Here is a 21,910-nt window from a genome sequence, read left to right as displayed (position 1 = left end):
TGCTTGATGAAAAATTTGAAAGAAGAACTAAAATTGCGAGAAAGCTAGAAGCAAATAAATTGTTCATATAGCAAGTTGTATAATGAGAAGTTAAATGATGGGATGTGGTGGGGTAGAAAAATACGTGACTCAAGAGTTAATTTGGTAATTAAGTTAAAATATGGGACTCGATGTTACCTTGCTAATTAAGTTAACTTATTAGTCATAAGCACTTTCTTTATGTCCAGGCTGGGATACAAAATGAAAATATAACAGTTCATAATAGGGATGAAATCTTTTACAAATTGGAACAACAATAAAACTATCAACTTAACTTAATTTTCAATTTTTGCACAAAATTATCTCCTTTGTAGTAACTAGTTAAAATAAAGTCTTACTTTTCCGTCTATGATTGCCGAAAGACTTAAGTAATCAAATATTTCTGTACAATAACGCCAGACAGTAATGCTTCCATATTTCCTAAAGCATTCATCATAGAACCCATAGACTTGAGTGATTTGTCGAGATTCATGATTCCCACGAATTAGTGTAATCCTATCTGGATATCGAACCTGTAAAAAACAAAATAATTTATTTTCTTATCAACAACAAACCTACTTCTTTTCATTCTTGAACATTCTTGGCCCTCCTTCCTTTTATCAAGGTCCCTAAAAGGCAGCCCCTCATCTTTCCTTCTATTTATTTTACCTTTTATCCTTCCTTTGTATGTGTTATATAGTATATTTTTTTAACTTTTAGCTTCCTTCTTTAGTTCTTAAATTTCCTTTTAAAACTTTAACCTTCCATGACATCCACTCATCATGAATTTATGGAGACCCGCGTTCCCTTTAAATATTGTTTATGTTGGACTTATATCTTCGTAATCCAAGAATTTTACTGTTTTTCTTTGCCTTTCCTGATTGCAAAAATTCTCGTATTCCCTTTAGGGTTGAGGCATTTTAAAAAGGCGAATACTAACTGAACATTCAGATGTCACTGCACTTTCCAATGGCTTTTCACTTACTACCATTAAAGCTAAGTATTTCAAATTTAAATAAACATATTCCAGGCATCTGGCATTTAGCAGGACGAAATTTTCTAAAAAAATAGAAGACGAAAACTTACTTAAGAATTTGATTTTTTACATTCCCCTCCAAGAAAAAAAACCTGGTCCCCCACCCCTCAGGGTGTGTTTCAGTAGCTACCTATGACATGCCTAGTACTTGTTAAATAAATAGTATGATCTATTGTAATAAAACTATGACACGATCTTTGTGTACCATATTCCTTTGTCCTTTAGTATTTTTTTAAGAAAAAAATTTTATTTTTAGAAGTATTTGTCATTTGTAAAATTGTATTTGTCATTTGTTAATATTTATCAAAATGTATGGGAAACTGAAAGGAGAGAAAAAACAAGTATGCCTCTGAGAAAAAGAAAACACCCCCATTCAGGGTTACCCAGTAAAACTATGAAGCTAAAGGTACCCCCCCCCCCAAATCAGTCATATTAATCTCTTTTTCCATCTAGCTTTATATCGGGGCAGAGATTTACGAACCAATTTTGTCAAAAGCCACAAGGTGCATTTATGTCGATCTATCTGTTAAAGCTTTATTAATAATTAAATGAAAAAAACTAGTTTTTTTAACTGTAAGTAAGGAGCGACATTAAAACTTAAAACGAACAGAAATTACTCCGTATATGAAATGGGCTGCTCGCTCTTCAACGTCTCGCTCTTTACGCTAAAGTTTGACTCTTTGCCACAATTCTACTTTTTAAAACAATTAAAAGCTTTAGCGTAAAGAGCGAGGCGTTGAAGAGGGAACAACCCATTTCATATACGGAGTAATTCTGTTCGTTTAATATTTAATGTCGCTCCTTACTTACAGTTAAAAAAACTAGTTTTTTTTTATTTAATTTCTGAACGTTTTTGAATTAATTCATGTTTGATTTTGGCTCTCCACCATAGGACTTGTCCAATCTTATTGAATTTTTTGTACTGAATCAGATTAACAGCTTATTAAAATGAAATTTGCATATTAATTCCTTTTTTGGCTAAATGGCTTTCTCTTAGTTTTGATCAGACGATTTTGAGAAATAAGGGGTGGGGAAGGAGGCCTAGTTGGCCTCCAATTTTTCGGTTACATAAAAAGGCAACTATAACTTTTAATTTTTAACTAACGTTTCTATTAGTAAAAAATATACGTAACTTAAGAATTAACTTACGTAACAAACTTTTATATTCTTATATTTTTATTATGTATTTAAGGGGGTTTGTACCCTTGTTAATGCCTCGCTCTTTACACTAAGTAAGTTTTGTCTCAATTCTTTAAGAATGACCCCTGAATCAGAAAGGCCGTAGAGTAAATAGTTGAAATTACTAAAAATACTTTAGCATAAAAAGCGAGGTTTTTTATCTCTTCCTATATACCTCGCTATTTATGCTAAAGTATATTTAGAGCCCCTCATATGCGTAATAATCTCTGTTCGTTTTAAGCTTCAATGCTAATTACTTTCCTTACTTTCTCCTTAATTGAAAAAAACTTTTTCATGTTTATTTTTTCATTGTTTTTTTTATAGTAGTTTTAGAAAATCCTGCACCCTTTTCATTGAATTTCTCTTCTCCCATGACATATTTCTCCAAGGAAAGATTTACCCACATAGCCCCCTCCCCTCAGCCCCACCCCCAAAACCAAAAAAATCCCCCTGAAACGTCTCTACACTTCCCAATAACGATTATAGTAAACACTCGTCAAAGTTTGTAACTTGCAGCCCCTCCCCCAGGGACTGTGGGGGAGTAAGTCATTCCCAAAGACATAGTTCTTATGGTTTTTGACTATTCAAAACAAAATGGCTATCTCAAAATTTTGATCCGTTGACTTTGGAGAAAAATGAGCGTGGGAGGGGGCCTAGGTGCCCTCCAATTTTTTGGTCACTTAGAAAGGGCACTAGAACTTTTCATTTCCGTTAGAATGAGCCCTCTTGCGACATTCTAGGACCACTTGGTCGATACGATGACCCCTGGGGAAAAAAAAAATAAACACGCACCCGTGATTTGTCTTCTGGCAAAAAATACGAAATTCCACATTTTTGTAGATAGAAGCTTGGAAATTTTTGCTATAGAGTTCTCTGATATACCGAATGCGATGGTGTGATTTTTTAGAGTTTCGTTTACTATTGAGCCGGGTCACTCCTTACTACAGTTCGTTACCACGAACAGTTTGATAGGTAACATAAAATAAGATTTAAAATATTTCGTACCAATCAAATTCAACGCACAAAATGGGTTGAACACTCAGGAGTTAAAGGCAGAAACAATAATATCATCTTTGCAATGAAAAGAAGAAAATAACAAAACAAAAAATGACAAACTGTAAACTAAGATCCTACAAAAAAAATGAAAGAAGACTGCAACAGGAATTCGAGCTCAGCTTGAGTACCATAGTAAAACAACCGCACAGAAAGCCAGGAGTTTGAACCCCCTCCCACCCAAATTTTTTTTCCAACTCGTTAAAAAGTAATAAAAATGCATAAAAACTAATTTTGAAGCGTTTTATAAGTTCCCCTACATACCCTCGAACAAAAACTCAAGATAGGCCCTTGATTGAAACACAAGATAACAAGCAAAACAACATACACTATAGCGTATTCAAGTGAGTGGGCAGTCAATTACACTTTGCAAAGACAGATTCTTGTTTAAGTAATTTTTGAAAAATACAGGCATAGGAAAGACAAGCCTAGCACCGAAACAACCATCCCAATACACACTTTTTGAGTTTTTTGCCCCTACCCTAATGAAAAATCCTCCAAGACAATCCATAGTTAAGAGTTGGACTAAATGCATAGTCGTGTTTCAATGCGCAGTCATGGTCTCAACAACCCAATGAATTGTTAAAATCAAACTCTTCATTCACCTAAAACAAATCATCACCCTCATGCTTAACCCACTTTATAAATGCACAATAAAAAATAATTGTAAATGAAGCGTTGCAAGTATTTTCTCAATTTGCAATAATGTTAACACCACTACATTTATCTTGACTGTTCTGAAATTACAGCCCTGGTTGGAAACTCGCTGTAGGGACACAGTTTAATATAAATAGCAAAAACTACACATTTTTTCAATATTATTGAAATAATCCTTTCATTTCCCTCAGAAATATTGAAATTGAGGAGTAATACATTAAAAAAAAAATCGCATCGAATCAAAAAGAATAACAAACTCAAGATAACAAGTGCAACAAAATCACGTGAAAAAAATAAATAAGTAAAATGATTTATTTCAGTTTCTTTCAAAATGAGGAAATAAATTTCTATTACATAAATGATTTTAAGCTTTTTTTTAATATTTTGGCTTGAAAGTTCATTTTTATAAGCATCAGCCGTCTCCTTCAAATATCATAATCTGTCCTTTTTCCTTTTACAAATATTACCCTTTCTACTTGTCCAAGTATCATAATTAATAATTTTATTCAATTTACAAAATGAACATAGACAAACTGATAGTATAGTAGTGCTGGGTTGCACTAAAATCAGGAGACAAAGTTCCAAAAGTGCTCAGATAAAAACATTACAGTGTTTCTACCATGTTTTGAGCGCCACTGAATTGAGAGCCATTAAATGGCACAGCAGATTTCTTTCTGGTGGCCTAATTTGAATATAATAGCCCATTAAATTCCTGCACTGCATGCATACTATGCCTATGTATAGGAAATATCTGAATAAACAAGAAATGGGACGATGATAAACTTAACGAAAGGACTAGGCCTACCTACTAAATAGTAATGTCGTTTCAGACACTTTTCTTTGTTTTTCTATTAAAGTGGTAGCCTTCACTGACTTTCCAATATTGCCAGAAGCATGTTTTAAAACAATTAAGGTTTTTGTCAATTGGCCTTTTTTCCATGGCTGTGAAGTTGGTTAAAAGCTATAATTGTCTCCAGCCCTAGATATATTCAATATATCCACTCCAACTCCATTTAACAAAACTTGCTAAAACTCTTACTCCGACTCCAAGCTTCAAGCCTTAGTCTAATCATGTAAGTTGATGACCTGACTCAATTTCAACAATGAATAGTTTCCTAATGCCCAGGTCAAATTATAGTTGCAATTGTAAGCAAAATCAAAACTGCGCCCAAATTTAATGCCAATTACGTATCGTGTTTGTAATTTTTGAGTTTAGCATTGTTCAACTTCCAGGGTGTAAAAGTTATGATTGACCAATCAAAGTAATTACTTAAGGCATAATGTTTTGAAATTAGAAAAGGTAGAAGCTAAGGATAATAGTTTTACTATCTACAAGATAAACTTGACAAAAGATAAAAGGATATAGTATTAGCAAGCAATAAGTGGAAAAAATTTGGCACTAATGCTAGCTTTTCAACCCACTTCTTGCCATTTCAACTTTCCGCTTTTGTAGCACAAGCATTACATTAAAATTATGGAAAGACCCGCGTCGTTTATAAACCATGGCAACAATATAGGTATTTAAACACTTTCAACAACAACGAACTTTATACTCAATGATCTTAACATTACCTTGAGGGCAAGCAATAAAAGGAAGGTTTCAACACTATAAAATCCTCTATCCACAAAATCACCCATGAACAGATAGTTTGTGTCTGGTACATCCCCACCTACTTTGAAAAGTTCTTTGAGATCATAGAATTGACCATGGATGTCACCACATACCTGCAAGAGGAACAGGAAAGTATGGGGATATCAAACGTAACACAAAGCAAGCTTTATTAGCAATTGGACGAATTTAGTTAGGCACTGCACATGTTTGATGATTTTACTTAGAAACATAGGGGCCAAAAGCCACTAGGGCCACTAACAATGCTATGACTAGCAATTTCACTAAAAATAAATTAGATAATTTCAAAGAAAAATAGGTAACTGATAAAAGTATTTTGCAATGTTATAGTGTACAAGCTGACTTTACTTGGCAAGCGATGATTGATCAGCATTTTATTATTTTCAAAAATTTTAAAAGTCAAAATCCAATCTGCCAAAAAGCAGGCCTAGGTTGACTTGAGGAAATTTTGACAGTTTAAGTAGGCTACTGCATTTCCAGCAAATGGGCCGACCAATGACATAATTCTCCTTTCTTTACCCTTCCTTATACTTTGAAGTACCTGCAAAGACAAATTCGAAAATTTTTAGGGACAAACGAAATTGCCAAAAGTCAGATGGCATCATCTTTGCCACAATAGGGCCAACTTCTACTCTTATAAGTTTTTAACGAAAAATTTGATGTAGGCAATTCAATTATAAATCCACCATTTTTTAGTACACTGACTTTTAGAAATTTAAAGAAAGCATTCTGACGATTTGCCTATTACTGAAAAACTTCTTTTTGAAGCCAAAATAAAATTGATGTATAAATATTCATCAATTATTCTAGACAGTTGACTGACTTATTGAATCCATTTGACACAAATTAAATACATTCATTGATCTTACAAATTCTCAAGCTAATAGAATGGCACAATACAGTCTTTGATATCTCACAGATTTTTTAAATGATTACATCACAACTAAAACAAAACAACAGAAAACTCATAAATAAAATACAGCATAAAAAAAAGAAGATAAAACCGAACGAAAGAAATTGCCAGCCAGTGAATACAAAAAGAACACAAAGATGATATTTTGGGAAAAACTTCTGGGAATTGTCCTTAATGACAATATATACATTTATACATAGGCTTATGTTAAAAATAAAATATTTAAAGTAACCAATGCAGTAGCAACAAAATAACTGAAGAGATGACTTCAGGATAAAGATTCACTGATGTACATATACTTGGGTGTAAATTATTTGAAAAAAGAAACATTGAATTACTTCTTACAACTACATTACATAATTAAATTGTGTAAACTACACACAAATCAGGCCCAATTTTCCTTAAAAACGCTTTAATTCAACTGAATTTTTTTTTAATCTTACATAGAAACTCCAAATGTGAAAATATGCGAATGTCAAAAAAATTCAATGACTTTTGTCAATAGTAAGCATTTACAGTTTATGTTATGTTTCAATTAGTAGATTCACTTATGTTTCAGATTCACTAGTAGATTCACTAATAGAGTCAACTATGTTTCAATTAGAGATTTACTGATGTACATATACTTGGGTGTAAATTATTTGAAAAAAGAAACACTGAATTACTTCTTACAACTAAATTACATTATTAAATTGTGTAAACTACACACACATCACGCCCAATTTTCCCGAAAAACAATTCAATTCAACTGAATTTTTTTTAATCTTACATAGAAACTACAAATGTGAAAATATACGAATGTCAAAAAAATTCAATGACTTTTGTCAACAGTAAGCATTTACAGTTTATGTTATGTTTCAATTAGTAGATTCACTTATATTTCAGATTCACTAGTAGATTCACTAATAGAAACATACTAATTTGAAACATAAAATTATGTTTCACTTAGAGATTCGCTGATGTACATATACTTGGGTGTAAATTATTTGAAAAAAGAAACATTGAATTACTTCTTACAACTACATTACATAATTAAATTGTGTAAACTACACACAAATCAGGCCCAATTTTCCCGAAAAACGCTTCAATTCAACTGAGTTTTTTTTTAATCTTACATAGAAACTCCAAATGTGAAAATATGCGAATGTAAAAAAAAATTCAATGACTTTTGTCAACAGTAAGGATTTACAGTTTATGTTATGTTTCAATTAGTAGATTCACTTATGTTTCAGATTCACTAGTAGATTCACTAATAGAGTCAATTATGTTTCAATTAGAGATTCACTGATGTACATATACTTGGGTGTAAATTATTTGAAAAAAGAAATATTGAATTACTTCTTACAACTGCATTACATAATTAAATTGTGTAAACTACACACAAATCAGGCCCAGTTTTCCGAAAACGCTTCAATTCAACTGAATTTTTTTTTAATCTTACATAGAAACTACAAATGTGAAAATATACGAATGTCAAAAAAATTCAATGACTTTTGTCAACAGTAGGCATTTACAGTTTATGTTATGTTTCAATTAGTAGCTCAAATCAAACAAAACTTAACAGGCTTACTGTAACAGGCGAGTCCACTCTTTGTACATTGCTTTCTTCAACAAGGATCTCTCTGGCTTTGGCACAAAGGGCTTTGACTTCAGATTCCTTTATAATCTCACATCTCTTTAATTGTTCAATCTGTCTATCCAAATCACTATAATCTGGCATTATATACCTTTAAAAAAACGACGAAAATATTCTTTACTAAGTAGAGAATAAATAAAGACATTTTTTATACCAGATATTTAGATCTGCATAGTAATAACTAACAAGCCCCATTAAGAGTGATAGAGAGATACACAGATGGAGAAGAGCGAGGAAAAATAGTTCCACCCTCAACCAAGAAAAATCCTCTGATCATAACTGAAAACAGGCTAATACCTCTCTTGAGAAATGAACAAGGACCCTCCAGGCACGTACGCAGGAATTTTTTTTCGGGGAGGGGGCCAAAACCTTCGCAACAGCAGATTAAAGTAGCACTTTTTTTTATTTAGTAACTAAATAAATGCAAAAAGCACGTGTATCGGAAAATACAGATTAACTTTAATCTGTAGAATTGTAGCAGATGGGGGGAAAAAGAAGCCTCAAAAGTACGTTTTAGGCTCAGGTTATGTTCATAGCGACTTAGAACCAGTGATTCATCTACTATATCCCACTGAAAGGGAAATTAACAGTGCAATATGGGTGCTGTGGGGGTTAGTTCTTCTATTGCGAAAACGTCGATTTTAATGAAAAATGATAGTTTCCAAAGATTGATCCATTAAAAACTGTACTTTATCCTGAAAAGGGGGGATAAACGCCCTAATATCAAGGATAATTATATTTTGCTGTGGAAAGCAAACTCTCTTTACAAAAAAAATAACAGTACAATCGCTAATTACTTTAAAGAGGGTAAAAAGTTAGACAGAAAATGGGTTAATAATTGGGCAGTGACTTGACCGGATAATTGCATGATGTATTAATAAATGTCCTACTTTTGCCAGAAATCCCAAATTACCATTGGGAAATTAAACATTTTACAAAATTTCGGGGAGACTGGGCCCAAAGGCCCCCCCCCCCCTGTGTACGTGCCAGGACCCCTCCCATCAGAATTTAAACTAACTATAGGCGGTATATGGCAAAAAGCCGGCCCTTAGTATAAAATAAGCGCCACTTGTAAAAAAAGAACGATGGAAAGCAAAGCTGGCTTACAAGACAGCCTGGTAAAAATTATCACAAACAACAACTGAACAATCAAGGAATTTGAAGATTAACCATGCTTCCATTGTCACAATCAGCTGTTCTTAAGGAACCATTCACGCTACTGAATAAGGCATATAATTCATAAAATTATGCCCCGTGTACACGAAAATCTGTAATAAAACTCGTACACGCTTTAACAGAAGCAATTCCTATTTTATGTGCTACAAATTGTACGTGGGCTATCCGAAGCCAATAGGCTTTCGACTTTCGTGTCACGTGTGTATTTAAGAGCAGAAAGAAGAAAATTCCTATTTTTATTTTGCCAAAAACTAGTTACTGAAATTTAAATCAATGGAATTTTAATACTACTACTACTAATAACTCAATGCAGCGCCAAGCCACCTGAGGCCAACACAGCTTCACATGCTCTTCCTCCAACCCAAACTATTCAAGGCCTCACACTTTAAACCCTCCCAGGAAGTTCCCATTTCCTTTAAATCTTTACTTATGGCACCCTTTCAACCCAGACGAGGACGACCTGCTTTCCGTGTAGCCCCAGACGGTTGGCCAAAAAGGACAATCTGTCATCCTTCATCTGCAGAATGTGACCTAGCAATCTCAAACTTTCTTTCATTATAGCCCTAGAAAGCAGGATTGAACCCCATTCTTCGTACAACCTGCTGTTTGAAATACGGTCAGTCAGCTGGGTACCCAGAACAATCTGTAAGCAATTTCTCTGGAAAACATCTAGTAAATTTTCGTCCACTCATTGGAGCACCCATGCTTCCGAGCCATATTTGATCACTGGCATCACTGTAGTTTCCAATGTTCTAATCTTGGTTTGCATGCTTATCTTCCTATTCTTCCAAACTTTTTTTAACTGTGAAAAAACACCCTGAGCCTTAGCTATTCTACTTTTAACATCTTCACTGCTCCCACCATCTTTACTAATAATACTACCAAGGTAAGTGAAGCTGCCCACCTGATCAATCTTTTCGTTACCCAACGTCACATTTTTATCTTCAATTATTCCTAGCCTTAGTGACTTAGTCTTCTTAACATTAATTTTCAAACCTATTCTAGCACCCTGAACTTGCTAAACCTCTAAAAGTTCATTCATTTTGCTCACAATTTCATCTAATATGCTTAAATCATCAGCATAATCTAAGTCCAAGAGCGTTTTTTCTCCCCATTTGATCCCATGGTCTCCAATTGTCTTTCCAGTCCTCCTTAAGACGAAGTCCATCAAAATGATCCATCCTAGAATTCTGGAATTTTAGGAGTTGTTTTTATTGAAATTATAATAAAAAGAGAGTACTGACTCTGCTAATGTAAAAAAATGGCAATAGTGCAAGTTTAACAACAACAACTTTAAACTTGCTGTGATAATTGAAAACATTTGGTGTACAAGTTTTTCCAACTATGAACAGGCTTGAAAGAATGAGTGTTATACATGTACAGTTGACTGTTATTTTTTAAACGTAAGCCTGGACAGGCCTTAACTAACTAGCCTTAATAATTGGTCTCCATCATGATTTTGCCAGTTTTTAAAAATATTATTCAGTTGTTGAAGTTATTATTTATAAATTGAAAAAAAGTCAGGATCTTAAGCTCTATTAAACTCTTGGCTTTTTGCGAATAAGAGTCTGACAACTTTCTGCTAGTCTCAAATAACAATTGAACGCAAAGTCACCTTTATTTTCCTGCTCATAAAAAACAAAACACCCTGAGTTTAAAATGCTGAGAAGCTTATAATTTTGGACCTGAAATACACCATTTTGAAAATACAATATCCATCCAATTTTTGTTTTCTGTACCAACCTAAAGCTTCAAAAATGTACCTGTGCATTATTGCACCTGAAAAACTTTAATGTTGTTTCCATCTTATTCGTCTGAAACTCAGGTCATCTGGTTATGCAAATAAAAATTGAGCCACTCCAACATATGCATTATTTTGTTACCTTTTAACTGTTCTTTTTATGCAGGCATACTACAATTTGTATCATACACCATATGCAACTGCAGGGGCATAGAGGGTGGCTGGTTTTCTTCTAACAGGCTTTGGTCTTAACTGGCTGTATAACTTTCAGTTTGATAAACCTTCCCCCTACTTACTTTTTATAGCCCTTCATTTATACAATGAGGCTAGTGAGAAAAAAAACGATATATAGGAGACACACTGTATTTGCAAGTCAAACCTATGGCATTCAATATCTTAAAACATAATGTCACTAATAGAGTGAACCACTGAAAATCTGGGATTTTTTTTTATAAAATAGAATGCAAAATGTCTCTGAAAATATTCATAGCCATCTAAAAGACAAATGCAGACTTTTGATTTTTTTTCTAGTTTTTAACCAATTCTTGTTTTAGAATATTATACTTTTTGCCAGTCATCAGCATGGTGACCTCTTAAATGCAACACATTTGGGAACATACCTTGATAAAGTCAATTTGTTTGTCATGCAAAAGATAGACTGAGTGATCTTTTCACTGAGAATATATTTTTATTAATTTCAAAGTTGGTCCAAATACACTTGATGAAATTTAGAGAGGAAATTATTTTGGTTCTATGGCTTATTTTTCGGGTCTTAGCAGTCAAATTGTTTAAGTAAAACAATATGATTCCCTTTTGTAATGCTTAAACTGAATTACTTAAACTTCACTTGTATGTTGTTGAATACAGTTATGTTTATTTTTTCTTTACTATATTCTCAACCATTTTTCTTTACTATGTATTTTTTATTTTTCTTTACTATGTGTTTTTTATTTTTTTCTTTACTATATTCACAATCATGGCTACTTTGCAAAAAAAAAGAAAAGTAAATGTTGATGAGACTTTCAATTTCAGTGTACAGAAAAATATGGCATGATTAATTAAGGCATGATGTTGCGTTTGTTTTATGTTCTGGGAAATGGTATTTAGAACATTATCTACAGAACAGCAGAACCAAACTTAATCAAAAATCTGTTTGTCAAAAATACTAATTGGAAGCAAAGGAATCTATTGGAAATGCATTGAAACTGAGGAATAGACATTCATTGTTGATGGTTAAATATATTAATCAAAATTATCATTCAAGTAATAGATGTTTCTTAGCAGCCCACATCACTGCCCAGAATGGTCAAATATAAATTACTTTTCAAGTTATAAATAACATTTTTTTTTCTCAAAAACAAAATCATAAGAGATTTGTAAGTAAAGTTTCAAAAACATTCCAAAAAATCAAACAAACCAAAGATTTACAGAAAAGGAAAGCAATACAATAAGCCAGGAAAAAGAAAAGGACAGAACAAAAAAAAGTAACAAACAATAATGAAAATCTTAAGTATTTGTTAAGTAAAGGGAATAGGGTAAATACCATCACCATTACATCCAAAGGTCATTTCTGACATTTTCACATGTTGAAGTTAATTACCAAGAACTGCTAGCTAAACTGTTCTCAAAGGGAAGATCAGCAAGATACATAGATCAGAAGCATCATAGTGTGATTGAACATACACTGCCCTGATGATCCTGCTTTTGATTGCAGTTCATGAAATGGTCTTTTGGCAATTATTTCAGGGGTTTGAAAATGTCAAATATCAACTCTGGATATGAAAGCAACAACATGTACAAAGAAAATAACTTTAACTTAATACTGTAATTGATTAACATAAATCTGAAAAAATTGAAGAAATTTACATTACTTAAAACAACAAATGTATATTGATGAAAATCCAAGCAATTCAAAATACTGAAAAAGGACAAAAGCATAAATAACCTATGGAAGGACTACAAGATGCAAGAGAGACCCTAAAACCTCACAATGGTGTGTACTATGCAGCCTCTTTATTGATTCAAATATCTTTCCAATTTTTCCTTCAACTCACAATGAATTTGCTTACAAAAAACTATGAATCTCCATTTGCTGCTGAAGCCAAGTAAAACCTAAAGAAGGCCTGACAGTAAATATCTAGCCTTGATAAGAGAGACATCAAGAAACTGTGTACAGAGCAAGGTGCAGAAACAACATTAACAAGCTTGCTGACTTAATGATCCTTCAATTTCTTTTGATTTCCGTTAATGATCCTAATGTCTCTTTATCCCCCACCCCACCCCATCAGTGTGAAATATAAAATACCCAGTGGGGAGCACTACAGTAGCATCAACAAATGTAAAATTAGCTCTGACTTAACACATTTATATTGCAAATTATTTTAGCCAGGTTATAACACAAAAGAGAGACATTTTAACACAATAGAAGACAGTTTAAAACTATAGGCCTCAATTTTTAAACAAACTGAAATAGGGGTAATAATATTGTGAATCCAAAAACCTTCTCAGCATAAATAGATGATGTTATTTATTGTATCTGAAAAATTTATCTCAACAGCAATACAATAAAAGGCAGAATCTTGAAACAATCAGAAATAAAAAAAAAACCATCTTCCTTTGTTTTGTTACATTTTGAAAAAAATAGCCAACATAGGTAGCTAATTATTTTTGTAAACATAGTTATCAATTACTACTGTACAAATACAGATTACTATGGGAGTTAAAACTACTTTCTGAGAAGAATTGACTTCATTAAAATTATTTTAATCCTAGCTGCTATTACAACAAGAATGATAGAAAAATAAGTTGACTAACTCCAAAATTTTACTCAGTTAGATAAAGAAGCACAAGCACAAGGTCCCTCAAAAAAACTTCATCAGCCCAGAGTTAACTGCAGGATCAGAAAAGACCTTCTTTGGTCAAAGGGTCATCAATGATTACAATTTTTAAGTGAGGAGACTGTGTCTTTGACACCAACCAAAGTTTTCAAAATGAGACTTGACAAAGAATGGGAAGCCAAACCTTCATGATTTAATTGCTTGATTGGAGCTGCCCATCATCTGTGTCACATGAATAGTGATGAACATGTGTATATATATATATATATATATATATATATATATATATATATATATATATATATATATATATATATATATATATATATATATATCTATATATATAAAAAGACGTCATGAAGTTAGTTGTCGTCATTTTTGTTATGACGGTGACGTCATTAAAGATATTTAAGACATGCGTTCACGTAGAAATCTATTAATGTTTAACTTTAAAATGACTGATGAACTTACAATGGCAACAGCCGAGGAAGATGCTCAAAGAGTCTATGCCAAAAAACTTGCTGCTGATAGAGAAAGTCAGAAAAGAAAGCGTGCCGAGGAATCAAAAGAAAAGCAAGAAAACAGGCTTGAGGCTGATAGAGAAAGAAAGAACAGAAAGCGTGCCGAGGAACTACCAGAGCAACGCAAAAGCAGACTTGCTGCTAAAAGAGAAAGTGAAAAAAGAAGGCGTGCCAAGGAACTACCAGAGCAACATGAAACCAGACTTGCTGCTAAAAGAGAAAGTGAAAAAAGAAGGCATGCCAAGGAATCACAAGAACAGCAAGAAATCAGGCTTGCTGCTGATAGAGAAAGTAAGAAAAGAAAGCGTGCCGAGGAATCAGAGCAACCTGAAAGTTATCGCCTGGCATTCAGGTACAGCCCAGTCGATGATTATAGCTTGAGTAGATGTGTTCAAATCGGGACTATGTCTAAAATTTGTCCCTATTGCAAGGCCTTGAAATTCAATGGTGAAACAATGGGAATGTGTTGCGCCTCAGGAAAAGTTAAACTTCCTCTATTGGCTGCACCACCAGAGCCATTGAAGACTTTCCTTACTGGAACTACGTCAGAATCTAAGCGTTTTTTGAAACAAATCAGAAAATATAACTCATGTTTCCAAATGACGTCGTTTGGAGCCCAAATCGAAAATCCAGATCAATTTATGTCTACTTTCAAAGTAAAGGGGCAAATTTATCATAGAGCAGGGTCCCTTCTACCATTCTCAGGCGAGAATCATAAATTTTTACAATTGTACTTCATCAGTGATAGAAATTCTGAATTGAATGCACGTTGCGAAATTTCTCCCAACGTTGAAAGGACAATCGTTTCCCGATTCCAACATCTTTTCCACGAAAACAAAGATTCAGTGCACCTGTTCAAAACAGCAATCAATTTGATGCCTACTGATACGCATAAAATTGTTATTTCCCCTGACAAAACGCCTACTTGCAAACATGTGTGTCGATACAATGCTCCAACTATCGACAAAGTGGCTCTCGTTATGGTCGTGATCAGTTTTTACCTTGAGATATTATTCTTCATAAGCAAAACGCTCAGTTGTTAAGAATTGCTGAAACTCATCGATGCTATGATGCCCTACAATATCCTATCATTTTTGGGGATGGAGCTGACGGCTATCACTTTAATATTAAATTGATGAATCCAGCCACTAACAAAGAAATGAATAAGAAATGCAGTGCAATGCATTATTATTCCTATAGACTAATGATTCGGCAGGATGAAGAAAATTATATTTTAAAATGCCGTGAATTGTTTCACCAATTTGTCGTTAATATGTATGCTAAAATTGAATCAGAACATTTGCTATATATCCGCCTGAATCAGAACAAGCTCCGCTCTGAATAATACATTCATTTGCGAGATGCAGTTATAAATGACGGTAATACCACAAACGTTGGAAGATTAACAATTTTACCTTCGTCATATGCTGGCAGTCCCCATCATATGCTGGCATCATTTTAACAACTTGCTCTCCATCAGCTCCTACAGAGTTATGGGAAAAATATAAGTCAAAAATGTCTGAAGATATACTCCATCGAAAACAGTTAGAAACATCAGATATGACTTTTGATTTTACATCAGAAATTTATAACTACACTTTAGTTATTATAGAATATTTGTGCATACGTATGGCAAACAAACCTCTTCAGGATTTGGGAATGCCTTCACCTAACCATATTGCTGCTGTTTCGACATGTGTAGAATTGGATCATGAACAAAGTTACAGTATGAGTGATCTATTGTTGTATGTACAAAATAACATTTCCAAGTTAACGTCAGAACAAAAAGACATTTATGATACGATAATGCATTGTGTTGATAACAACGTTGGAGAAATTTTCTTTTTGGATGTGCCAGGAGGTACTGGTAAAACGTTTGTGATAAAACTGATTCTGGCATCAATTCGATCAAAAAATGATATAGCATTGGCAATTGCGTCGTCCGGAATAGCCGCAACATTGCTGCCTGGTGGAAGAACTGCTCATTCCGCTTTGAAATTGCCTCTGAATTTGCATTCTACAGAAACTCCCACGTGCAATATTTCCAAATCATCTGGGATGGGTAAAGTATTGCAGCAATGCAAACTTATTATTTGGTATGAGTGCACAATGGCACACAAAAAATCGCCCGAGGCTCTGGATCAATACTTGAAAGATTTGCACGGGAAGTCGAAACCCTTTGGCAGCACATTAATATTGCTTGTGGGAGATTTCAGGCAAACATTACCTATAATACCTAGATCAACTCCTGCAGACGAAATGAATGCTTGCCTGAAAAATTCTAATTTATGGGCACATGTAAAAACATTAAAATTAACTACAAATATGCGTGTCCAATTGCAAAACAATGACTCTGGTCAAACATTTTCAGATCAATTGCTGGCAATTGGAAACGGAAAGCTCCTAGTAGACTCAATTTCAGGACGTATACAACTACCTGCTGATTTCTGTAATTTAGTGACGTCCAAAAATGAATTGATTGAAAAAGTATTTCCGAATATTCTAAAAAATTATAAAAATAATAAATGGCTAAGTGAAAGAGCAATTCTTGCACCCAAAAATATAGACCTCCACGAAATCAACAATATTGTTTTGACCAAGATTCGAGACCAGGCAGTCCTTTACAAGTCAGTCGACACAGTTTTGGAACCAAATGAAGCGGTTAATTATCCATCTGAATTTTTAAATTCCGTGGATCTTTCAGGGTTCCACCACACGTGCTACAACTAAAAATAGGCGTACCAATAATACTTTTAAGAAATATCAACCCACCAAAGCTTTGCAATGGCACGCAACTTGCCGTAAAAAAAACAATGGAAAACCTAATAGAGGCCACAATCTTGACAGGGCCTTTTGAGGGTGAGGCTGTTCTTATTCCTTGCATTCCCATGATTCCAACGGATCTGCCTTTTCAATTTAAAAGATTGCAATTCCCAATTCGATTAGCATTTGCAATCACCATAAACAAAGCTCAAGAGCAATCATTAGAAAAATGCGGTGTAGATCTTAATACAGATTGTTTTTCCCATGGACAATTGTACATTGCATGTTCGAGGGTTGGTAAACCTGACAATCTATTTATATGCACCAACAATGGGACAGAAAAGAATGTTGTATATTCGCATGTTTTACGCAGTTAATTTGTATTGTATCTATCTATCTATCTATCTATATAAAAACGAGTTGTGTGTATGCATGTTTGTTTGTTTGTAAAAAGAGCGTTTGCATATGACGTCATTATTAGTACATACGGCTTTGTATATGCACAGACAATGGGAAAGCCAATGTAACGACTTACGCGCGGGGGGGGGGCTTGGGGGGGGGCGAAGCGCCCCTCCGACTAGGTGTTGGGGTGGCGCGAAGCGCCACCCCAACAGCTAGTATATATATATATACAGTTATACTAGCATATATATATATATATATATATATATATATATATATATGTGTGTATATATATATATATATATATATATATATATATATACATATATATATATATGTATATATATATATATATATACATACATATATATATATATATATATATATATATATATATATATATATATATATATATATATACATATATTAAGGATTTGGGTTAGGATGCTAATGCTGCTTGTCATACCCAATGAACTTACATACTCTGCTGTGTGGTAGTGTCTACTGTAAAGCATGGAAGAATGGTCCCCTTTATCATACCTATATGTGATCACTGTTAACAAGTGGGCTTAAAGTGCATCTATCTTAGCACTCTCCTAGTTGAAAGGCATGTAACTGGGCTGTAAACACAGTCACAACCCTCTTTTTTACCTTTTGTGAGAAGTGTTTTAATAAATATCTCAACAACAGAACCAAAAAGATTGACATTGGACCTTATTTTGCACCAAAGTGCAGATTAAGGTAATTCTCTATCCATTCAGAACAAACTAGTCCTTAATATCATATTTAACTGAAGAAAGAAACAAGTAAGTCAAAATCTTTCTATTTTGCTTATACATGTTGACCAAAATCTTGACTAGCTTGAATAAGTCTCATATATTCTCAAAGGTTGTTTGGAGCCAATTCTTTCATAATGCTGGGAATGGAACTCCTATATAAACTTTTAACTTCTGCTAAACAGAGAAGATGCTTTCTTTTTTAGGAGGAGAGGGGAAAGGGGTACAACTTCAGGGAAGGAACTCATGAAAGACAATCTTAGGGAAACAAATACTTTCCATTTGGTGTTAGGGTCCTAGTCATTTTATTTCTTGCAGTTTTATAATGTCAGGAATAATGTTTAACTTTGAAACTTGTGGGGAAGCTTTGGGTTGGAGATTATAGTGTGGTAGGACAAGCCAGCAATAGATTGCAGTGATTTTGTTTCAAAGGCAGCAGTAATCATCTGTTTCAAGAGTCCAAGATTCAGACATAAATGAGAACAGGGACAATGAATAATCAAGATTAACAAGCAGAAATGTGCATCTTATACAAACATTTATATGTTACACTCCTCCTCAAACTCTGCCCCAAAAAACTGAAGAAATCTATTCATAAATTTACACATAAAGCCTGCAAAGGTACCATACAATATCTAATCTGGCATCTAATTATTGTAAAATAGAATACCTGCACTAATTTACAAATTAGTAATTCCCAAATTTACAGCATTTCCCAGCACAAAAACTATTTTTGTGGATGTTTCAGTTTTAAGGAATAAAAATCATCTATTGGTCAGAATTGGTTGTGTATACAGAAGTGCACTGGCACCATTACTTGAGAATATACAAGGAAAACTAGCAGACATGTATATATACCAAGGCATTCTACAAATCCTAGGCAATTTCATCCTATTTGGCATCACCTGGAAAGACCATTTCCTCTATCTCACAATTGCTTTGTAGACCTAATCATTTATATTGTTCATGATTCACCAAATTACAATCAGCCAACATACTTTAGGGATAGACAGCAACCAAGCCTTCTTGACCCAATAGCTCTCAGAAACCCAGAAACTCTTATCTCTCATATATAAAACTGCCTTATTGCAAAATGTGGTAATTTACCATAGAAATCAAAATACATTCCAGAAGAAAGGTAAAATTCTAGTTAAGAGACTTTTTGCTAAGGGGTTAGGTTAGGAAAATGAAACTTTCAGGGATGGGTCTACAGGCTAAAGTATGTCCCAGGAAGGTATTTTGAAGTACCTACCTCCACTCCTTCTCCCTCTTGAGGGCCCTGACCTTTGATGACCTTTAAAATATGTGTGTTATAAAAGTGAAACACTGCAAAATAGATCTTCTGCTTGAATGAAGTACAACAAGATTGTTTTCAGCTTCACAACTTTGCTCAATCCCAATTCATAAGGTTTTAAAAATATGCAAATACATTTCCTAAATTTCGAAGAAAAAATTGATATGGCTCAGAATTCTACTCAAATAACAGGAATTGCATTTTCAGAACTAAAGGCAGAGAAAAGGCAACTGGTACCTGAAAATTAAGGTAAAATGTTTTTTTTTGTCAAAATCTCAATAGGTACCTGTCATGTAGGCAAATTTCACAGGCCTCTAGAGGGAGAAGGGGGGAGGTGGGTACTTAAAAATACCTTCCCGGGATATACTTTAGCCTGTAGACCCATCCCCAAAAGTTTCATTTTCCAAACCTAACACCTTTCCAAGATAGCAAGAAGTCACTTAACTAGAATTTTACCCAGAAAAAATAAGGTCCAACATCAAGAAAACCTTTGTTAACAATAAAAAATTAGCATACTTCCATATTATATGGAACACACTCAAGAATGTGGATCAATACATAAGACAATAGCCAATTTTTGGCTGGCAGTATCCAAAGAAAATTAGCTTAGGCTTAGTTGAAATTAATGTTGTAAGAATATTTTTTATGATATGTTTAATGTATAGAGATGGTATTTTGATTGGGTTAGGTATTTAATATAGGCTAATGCATTTTTGGTGCCACTCCCCAGCCATAATTTTTGTTGTAGGCTACTTTTCATGATTTTGTTACTAAAATATTATATTTTTATCATATTTCAGTATATATCATAATGATTAATCAAACTTCACTTCTTGAGTGTGTACCATATAATAGAGAAGCATAAAGATTAGAATAAAGTTCAAAAGCATCAAATTGGACAATGTCATATCTAGTCCTCAAGAAAAACAATGTAATTTCGCAAAGAATTACAGCTAAGCAAAGATAACCAGCTTGTCCTCAAATCAAAAATATTTTCAAAAAGAAGTCAAGTAGGAAATCAACTGTAAAAGAAAGCAAAGGAAGAAATGTGAAAAGTACTCTTTGCTAACCGTTGAGGCAGGGTGCATTATTAGAAAAACAACCATACTATTTGGAAAGAATATAAAATCAATATTTATATAGCCTACTTATGAGCTGATCTAGCCTATTGGTAAGCAAAACAATGATTCTCCTATAATCCTATGCCAACCAATTGCCTATCATGTAGGCCTAGACTAAGTGTGGCCTATTACTTGACCTAGATTACCAAAATGAAATCAACCAAAATGTATCAGTCTTTCTAGAACATATTCAAATTTAAAGCAGTAGCCTAGCATGGACAAAGTCAATTTTTACACAGTAACAAATGGGCCTAGTCAGCCTGAGGGCTATCCAGTCAACTCACTTTCCTCCAGTTAGGGTATATAAGCTTTAGAGGTAATAACTTAAAAATAATTATCGTCCTTTTCAATTGGTTTTCGTCTATTCTTAAAAAAAGTAATATAGGCCTGATTCTTACCCAGAGTATTTATTAAAACCCTAAGGTTTTAAAATATGTTAAAAGTAAGGCGTTAAGAGTGAAGCCATGCCATCTAAGAAATATCGATAGCTCAAATGAGGCAAGAAATTTAAATTAGAGTTTTGCTGCTAAAAGATAATTCCTGTGATGGTGCAGTGGATTTGACCTTAGCTTGGTAATACGGGACCCAAAGATCAAATCATGCTGCAAGAATGCACTGCAGGGCCGACGCAGGGACCTTAGTAGTCAAGAAGCGTCGTTAATCTGATACAATACAACACAGATAATTGTAGATAATTAGTGTTCTGCCGGAAAATGATCTCATGAATGATTTTATTATCCTCTTCTTGATTCCTCTTTTATGATTTTCTTAAGGAGGAAATAAAATTCAGGGGTATTGAACAACAACATTAGGTTGGTGGTGGTATATCCTCCGTTAATATATAGGTTTACCAATATTCGATTAACCAATTGCCTATGTCTATACTTTTCTTTTGATATATTGACATTTTGGATCAAGTTTTTTACTCAGATTAACTCTTGGTTTCTCCAAACTTCAATATCAAAAATTGCGATTAAAGGGTATTTTGCACTATTTTCTTTCAAATACTATAAAAGAAAACAGTAAATAGAAAATCCTATCACATAAATGAATATCAAGGAAACCCAGATTTGAAATCACTCGTGCCCAGGAGATTGAAAACTACTATCGAGGCTAATATATCTATGAATGAAAGCAACATACCAATGTTTCTACTG

At 33.7% G+C, this 21,910-nt stretch overlaps 1 protein-coding gene across 3 annotated transcripts in view; it reads right to left on the bottom strand.

Annotated features, from left to right (window-relative positions):
- The window catches only part of LOC136039778 (serine/threonine-protein phosphatase 4 catalytic subunit), a 36,242-nt gene extending 14,994 nt beyond the window's left edge, over nt 1-21,248 (bottom strand). For 2 of the 3 annotated variants that reach the window (XM_065723647.1, XM_065723649.1), the window contains exons 1-4: nt 21,152-21,248; nt 8,057-8,213; nt 5,516-5,668; nt 378-551 (exon numbers count right to left, since the gene is read on the bottom strand). In XM_065723647.1, the coding sequence (XP_065579719.1) occupies nt 378-551; nt 5,516-5,668; nt 8,057-8,206 (477 nt within the window). In that variant the 5' untranslated portion in view covers nt 8,207-8,213; nt 21,152-21,248. Of the gene's footprint in view, nt 1-377; nt 552-5,515; nt 5,669-8,056; nt 8,214-21,037; nt 21,057-21,151 lie in introns of those variants that run through there. The other variant, XM_065723648.1, reaches the window with a different exon arrangement.
- Between the last annotated feature and the right edge of the window lie 662 nt (nt 21,249-21,910).

The sequence above is a fragment of the Artemia franciscana genome, chromosome 20, assembly GCF_032884065.1.
Source record: "Artemia franciscana chromosome 20, ASM3288406v1, whole genome shotgun sequence".
Taxonomy (NCBI): domain Eukaryota; kingdom Metazoa; phylum Arthropoda; class Branchiopoda; order Anostraca; family Artemiidae; genus Artemia; species Artemia franciscana.
The sequence above is the reverse complement of the archived record's forward strand: the minus strand, read 5'-3'. Positions and strand labels throughout refer to the sequence as shown.